The sequence below is a fragment of the Papilio machaon genome, chromosome 6 (assembly GCF_912999745.1).
Source record: "Papilio machaon chromosome 6, ilPapMach1.1, whole genome shotgun sequence".
Lineage (NCBI taxonomy): Eukaryota > Metazoa > Arthropoda > Insecta > Lepidoptera > Papilionidae > Papilio > Papilio machaon.
The window spans coordinates 1,361,234-1,368,989 of NC_059991.1; the positions used below are offsets into that span (position 1 = coordinate 1,361,234).

A 7,756-nucleotide genomic window follows, 5' to 3' on the forward strand; every position below is an offset into this window, starting at 1 on the left:
AGTAGTAATTTAAAAAGGAATTTCTAAAGACCTGTTTCGAATGTTCTAAGTAAAGTGCTGGATAGCTAACGAACAAATTAACTTCCTGTCATAATAGTTTGTGTTCAGCTTACGTGGTGTTCCAAGTAGCTTATTCAGAACTTACTCACTTGGTCAAATAGGCCCTATAAAAAGGCCTACTACTATAAAAGTCGTTATATAAACTACAAAAAGAATTAGATGAGACATTCGGAAGTCTTAAACAATACACTGAAATTAGAGTAGTGAAGAGCAGGAAGGAGCTGCACAATACATACTCCGCTATAAATAGACAGACGGACGCGTGGGAGTAGAAGAATCATAAATAATAGAAAACATTTCATTCAATAGACTAAACGAGGGGCTTTTATATTGAGGCTAGAGCTACTATTATTACAACAATATAAGAGACATAACAATCGTATTCGCTTATCAACAAGTCGTTTTGTTTTCATGTGTTGGCTATGCCTATTACAGCAAATAGAATACATGTGTTGGAAACATTAATATAACCAAACCAACGAACATAAATCAACAATACCTACATCGAGTTTTTTTTTAATTCAATTTTTAACATTACATTTTACTGGAAAACACGTCGTAAACTTATCACAATCATGTCCATAAATATGTCAAGTAACAATTGATTCTAAAACAAAATAAGATTCAATTGTATTCCCGTTATAGATATAATATCGAATGACTTTTCCGCACGAATACCCGCTCAAAACCGCAACTCGGATACACACAAATAAAATCTTAAGTGCTACAAACCACAACGACCTTCACCGTCGTAATCAGTGCTAACAGATTCTATGACAAGTCGCTGCATAATATATAGAAGTGTTTATTGCATACTACATAAGTTGGGAGAATAATATAAATCCTTATTATTATTATGTTTTTTTTATTGAAATAAACACTACAATCATTGCTCTGGAAGGTAACATATTGGTTTTATAATTTTCTAACGGAAAGGTGAAATAAAATGTTCTATTTTTGGATTTTTACGATAATCTAGAAACAATTGTGCCAAAGTCCAAATATGAATGAGTATTAGTTTATTGATAAAGTGCATCACAAAACTGTAAACTGGCTAAACTAAAAATAAATATAGGGTTACATTAGCTTTCCCCTTAAAATCTATATCAACATCTTGCAAGACGAACTGTTCCTTTCAAGTGAGAACCACAAAATGTTTCTTCGATAACATATAACATACAAAAAATGTATTAAACATAAATAACCTTCAAAACTTATTTAAAAGATAAGTTTTGTTGACTTTTATTTGCATGTTCGTTTAAGTCGTCAACGTTACAGAAGCGGTTTGTGCAGCGATAAACAGATCAGTCATACTGCGCAGAAGCAGTGCGTCGCTTATTATCAATAACTGCCGCTCTAACTGATTCTCGTCCGAGCTGTTGCGTTTGATGCAAGGACTCGGGTGAGATGAACTATAATATATACTAATACAGCAATCCTATTTCAAAATTTATTTACGCGCTAATCAGGTAAAATTACAATTGCCGTAAGTACTCGGTTTTTAAAGCGAGATCCTTGGGCCGCGGGCACGAAATTTGCGACGAGCGGGGCGACGCGAAGGGCGGAGCGGAGACCGTTATCAAAGTATATAATACTATTGGGAGGAAGTAGACTTGTGGTATAGATTTAACTTGACTAATACACACGTTAAGTGAACATAAGCCAACTCTGAATGCGGCAGTAAGTTCCTAAGAAAAATTACTTCAGTTTGTTTTATATTGGTTATCGTTAAGACGCTGGCACGGCGCCAGACCAGCGGTTCGCAATATGGCGCCACGCCAACGCCGACGAGACAGATTCCATCAGATAAATTATGTTATTTCTAAATTCTTGCCGAATTTCGCGATTGAAAGCAGACATTGCAAACTTTTCAAATCTTGACATAAATAGTGTGCCTATAATAGCGTTCTTTTCACCGAATCTGGATGAAGACGGAAGACTTAATACTGCAGTTCGCAATAAGCATATAAAAACGAGTGAATACCGTATTTCCACTAGTTAATCCAACAATAACGCCGATAACACCCAAAGCGTATTCATTCTTAAAAGTCCGCAATGCATCTTCGTTTCGCTCTTTTATGGCGTATGTCCATGGGTGTCAAATCACTTCACATTAAGCGTAGTTTAAAACAAAGTCAAATGTATACGCACCTCAGCTGCGCGCAGTAGAGCTGATGCGGGATAGCAGTGAGCACGCCCGCGCCGTCGCCTGTATCGTTGTCGCAGGCGCACGCACCGCGATGTTCCATGCGCTTCGCCAGCACCTCCGCATCGCGCACGATCTAACACAGGGACAATGCAACATTACCACGAACCCTGTTCAGATTGATCCCTATTGGCACTTTGTTCCCATTCAACTTCTTACTATTACATTCATATTATAAAATCCATTACAGTACTTCTCACACTAAAGTTACATAAAAACAAAAAAAATTGTACCCAACTGAACGACTGAGTTTGTCAGTTAATCGTAGAATAAACAAGTTGGAAGATTCAAAGATGACATAGTAACCTAGACCTGGTACCATTATAAGAATTTGTAACCTTAGTTTTTATTTTCAAATAACAAAGCAATTTATTGCTAGACTTATAATAGCTTAATTCATTCATAGAATAATCATGTTTCTTTTAATTATATAAAGTACTAAGGTTTCAAAGAAATTAGTGTCTGAAATAAATATGTACGGTATTATGCAAGACGTGTCACCTTATGAGAGCGCTTTCCGTCGATAGCAACAACGAAGCCAACGCCGCACGCTTCGTGCTCGTTCTGTGGGTCGTACAAGCCTTGCTTGCCCGGCCCTTCCCACTCCATACCTGTACAATACAACACAAAACTCATAGTTCAGCTGATAGGTTATAATAAAAAGGACATGCATACAAATTTAATTACATAGACACAATAAACAACCTTATTTTAATTGAGCAATAAAACAAACAAAATCCTAAACAAGACATCCTGTATGTGTTAAATTGTTTAAACTTTCGTGAGAAATTATTATAAATTAATTAAGAAACGGCTTAACTCACGTTTGATCGTCCGGTGACGGCACCGACTAGTTTCAAATGGACCCCCGATGGGTCCGAAACTAGTCGGTGCCGTCACCGGACGATCAAACGTGAGTTAAGCCGTTTCTTAATTAATTTATCCTGTATGTGTACTACATGTTGATACAAAAAATATATTGCAACATAATGTGTAAGTTTACTTTATTGTTGTGATAAACTTTCATTGATAAACTTTTATACAATATATGTGATAAACTTTCATTACATAATATAATAGGTTCAGTAATAAAACAATTGTAACAGATAAGCCTAGTGTTATTATTTTGTAACATATAAATGTATGTGAATACAGAATGTATCATAAATCAACTATATAAAATTTAACTTTGCAATAAATTATTTAAATTGAATAACTTATCATATCATCTATGGAAATTTACCATAATTTAACATCATAAAAATAACTAAAGAATATTTAATTTTAATTAATAGAAGTCATTCGTATGTAATATATATTTAATTCATACTTAAAAATACTAAGTACCGAGTTTTAAATAACATATTTGACATTTTGACATAGGTATATATATGAAAGGAATGCAATATTAAAGGTGGGCTCCCAAACCAGGTTTTTATATCCTTGGACGGGCTTAACATGTCTTTAACTATTTACTATTAAACAACTTTTAGATAAAATCAGAAAATTAAAATAGTCATGGACATTTATTTCCTACCCATGGTGAATTTTATATAATGCTCACTATGCAATTAGGTTGAAGTCTTGTCATAGTAGTGTATGTGTTTAATTTACTTCTTATGGAAAAAAAATTGCTGTTCGATTCTAAATCCTTATAGGGAAGCAAATTTAATTCTTTGATTGTACCTAACAGTGTTGACTAAAACTTTATCAGTTTGTCCTACAAACATACAACACAGAGTAGCATTATGGTTCAATGAAATTAGTTTATTGCAATACAATAACATTAGAGTATTTTATTAATCATATACAAAACATAAACACAAACTTCACAATAAATGAATGATCAAGAGTACAGATAGATTATTTTTCATAACAAGTTAAGATACTGTTGGAATTAAATATCTCCTCATATTCAAGTCATTTTTTTTATATCATAAGGTGGCAAACAAGCAAACGGACACCTGGATTCGCCGCAATAGCGAGGCGAACGTTGGCCATAGGCATCCGCAAATGCAGATGCGCTGCCTACCTTTAATCAACAGAGAAGAGGACTCACAGAAAGAGGATATTTCTCTTTCCTATGCATCCCCTCCTCCGCCAAATCCACTTCCCCTTCCCATCCTTTCCTAATAAGAAAAGGGTGGGAAGGGAAAGAGGACTAAAATTAGTCATTAGTCATATTAGTACAATGGAAAAATATAAGGTACAATGGTCAAGTCTCTCATAAATCCTGTTACTACTGGTTTAAAATGTAAATAACTGTAAATAAATAAATAAATCATACCCTAACTATAAATAAATTTCAAAATAATTAAGCCTTCTTTTATTACATGGTAATTGTTAACTTGACATTGGTTAGTCAGTAGATCCCACAACAACATTTGTTGGGTGCACAAATTGACCCGATCGACCGGCGCAATACCACAACAGAAGACAGGCGTGAAGAAGTGGAAGCAATTCACTGTTTCGTCTGATTAGTGTGGTGCCGGAGGCCCAATTTTAGTTCATGTTCCTTATAAGAAAAGGGCAGGAAAGGGCAGTGGATTTGACTGGGGAGGGGACGCATAGGAAGAGGTTATATCCACTTTCTGTTTATCCCCTCCACTGTAGATTAAAGGTAGGCAATGCATCTGCAATTGTGGATGTCTATGGACAGCGGTCACTTCGCTATTTAGGCGGATTCAGGTGACCGCTTGTTTGTTTGCCAGAACGGCTACATGGATCTCAATGAAATCTCAGGACGGAGTCGTACGCAACAACTAGTTGTTAATGAAATAATAATATGATTTATATTTCACATAAACTTTTAACTAACTCCATTATAACTGTATGATGTATTGAACACTGTGTTATCATTTGGTAGTTCTTTCTGATCTCAAACGGAAATTATAAATAAGAATAGATTGGTCTACGCTTTAGATTTTAAATGAGACTTTAAATTCAAAGTAATGATCAATAATCCACAGTCAAAATCTGAAAGTTATTTATAGTCCAATTACGTTACAGTTCAGTGGACTGTCGTAAATTCTTAGTTGAAAAAAATATTCATAATATTTTGCAGATGCCAAAAGAATTTTGATAAGAAGCAGACAAAAACAAATTCCGATAAGAACAAATTAATAACAAGCTACGTTTCATATTACGAGGAAATAACAAAAACGGGTGCAAAATTAGCTGAATTAAAAATTCTTCATCTTCGTTTTAACTCCTTTGCTCACTTTTATTTCTTACAACGTATTGCGTGATTGCATCTCAAGATTTTTTTTTTAATTTTCTGGTTTTGATTTGATCGTAAGGTTCATTCATTTTTTTAAGGAATATATATGTTTAAAGATGTTTTCAAACCAAGTATGCTTTTTGGACTACACTACAGATACTATACACGTGGAACGCAATACACCGGGAGGGTTTTTTCTTACTCGTATGAATAACTAGGTAAATTGCAAGTGCATGCAAAATTATATTTACCTTAAGGTAAGTTCGATGAAGTTATCAAATAGTTTATTACCACACCACGTCAAGTTCACACTTTCACTAGCTTAACGTGTATAATTAACGAAAGTTTACATACAATCACAATAGAACTATAGCACTGAAAAAGCCGGCTTATCGTAGTGACCCCCTTTAGTCGACTACAACGGCCGGTGGTGAGCGATAGACTGAACCAAAGAATATAATACTCTCTATAGAGAGAAGAATGACATGTTACATACTATAGTATTATAACTTTGGTCTATACGCTTATACTACTAGCGCCATAATGGTCGCCCATATGAAAAAATAAAACGCGGGAATTTTGAATATACGTTTAGTATTTTAATTTATTTATAGTTAAAAATTTATATTGGAAATTATGATTATTTTGATAATTTGGCAAATGTAAGATTTTTTTAAAGAAAGAATAATTTTAAAATGAAATAATCATTATCTATATATATAAAAGAAAGTCGTGTTAGTTACACTATTTATAACTCAAGAACGGCTGAATCGATTTGACTGAAAATTGGTGGGCAGGTAGCTTAGAACCAGGAAACGGACATCGGATAATTTTTATCCCGTTTTCTATTTTTTATTCCGCGCGGACGGAGTCGCGGGTAAAAGCTAGTTTCCAATATATTGTGTTAGTAAAAGTTATTAACTTAAATTAGTTAAAGGAATAATGAAATGAAACAGAGTAATTTAACATCATTTATTTAATTAAATTTAGTTCCCGATTTTTTTTAATTAAGAATCGCATTAAAGATATAAAAATTATTGATTTTATTATGAAATCACAATTTTCATTATAATGTAATTATCAAACTAATACAAACTATATTCACACAAGCGAGGCCGCGGTCACTGGTAGTAATAGTATTGGTCTATAATTGCATATAACTAATTAAGTTTTTTAATATTTTTCAGATGAACTTCCTGCTGAGTGTGTTGCTACAGCAAATTTATTAAATAAAATGGATATGCTGTTTGATTTTCTAAATGCAGACTCAAAGGATTTGAGGCGAGGAAAAAAGTTATCGACAAATATGAGCAATAATAGTCGTAGTAGTAATTTTAAAGAAATGAAAATTTTCATTGATAGCCTGTCATTTGTAGGATCGCGAACGATTCCACCGTCACAAGAAGGATGGATACGCACAATTAATGCCATTAATATTTCACTTATCAGAGTCAATATCTCAAAACTTAAACACTCGCGTTATTAGTTCAAAAATACAATGCAATATCAAAGATTTCGAAACCATACGAGAACACGTTTTGAAACAAATTTGAAAACTTATTTTTTAACGGTTATGATTTAAAATTGCCATTACTACATTTTTTTGCGATGTAGATATAAGATAACAAGTGATCGTATATCTTGATTTATAAATACAAATGTAAGAAATAAGACAATTAATAATAGGATTTTTTTAAATCATGTTTTCTTATTTTTAATTATAAATACTTTATTATAATAATAAAAGGACGAAATATTTTTTTTATATGGCAAGTATAGCTTGGACTATCGCGAGCGAAAACGGCATAGATATATGCTCTATCTCGTTCATATTATGGAACCCAGTTAACACAACAACAAAATTGTCTCTGTGTGAAGTTTCTTGTTTTTCGTTCGAAGTTGGCGGACCCTGGACTGAACTGTCCCAAATTTTCAACCAATCACAACTTTAAGAAAGATTGGTGATCTGTGAGTGAATGATGAAATAATAACGCTGATTGGTCGAAAAAATCTTCAGTATTGCCAGTGGAAGTTCTATAAGTAGCAATAAAATAAAAAACATTTACCTTCTTAAAAAAAAAACAGGAAAATGTAAAAACGTATAGTGGAAAATGCAACACATTATGAAGGCTACCTTCAGTATGTTTCAAATTTCTTTAAATGTGCAGAAAATGGCATATCTGCATGTTATTCTAGAAGTGGAGTAGTGTAAAGTGTAAAAATATCTATTTTATCATTGACGGTACAGTTATTTCTTTAGAAAATGTTGT

The 7,756-nt window shown here is 33.3% G+C and overlaps 1 protein-coding gene across 1 annotated transcript in view; it reads right to left on the reverse strand.

Moving 5' to 3' along the window:
* LOC106710933 (glutamate synthase [NADH], amyloplastic) overlaps positions 1 to 5,923 on the reverse strand; it is a 40,989-nt gene extending 35,066 nt beyond the window's left edge. The window contains exons 1-3 of the mRNA XM_045678461.1: positions 5,738 to 5,923; positions 2,768 to 2,877; positions 2,212 to 2,342 (exon numbers count right to left, since the gene is read on the reverse strand). Of these exons, the coding sequence (XP_045534417.1) occupies positions 2,212 to 2,342; positions 2,768 to 2,875 (239 nt within the window). The 5' untranslated portion in view covers positions 2,876 to 2,877; positions 5,738 to 5,923. The remainder of the gene's footprint in view (positions 1 to 2,211; positions 2,343 to 2,767; positions 2,878 to 5,737) is intronic.
* Between the last annotated feature and the right edge of the window lie 1,833 nt (positions 5,924 to 7,756).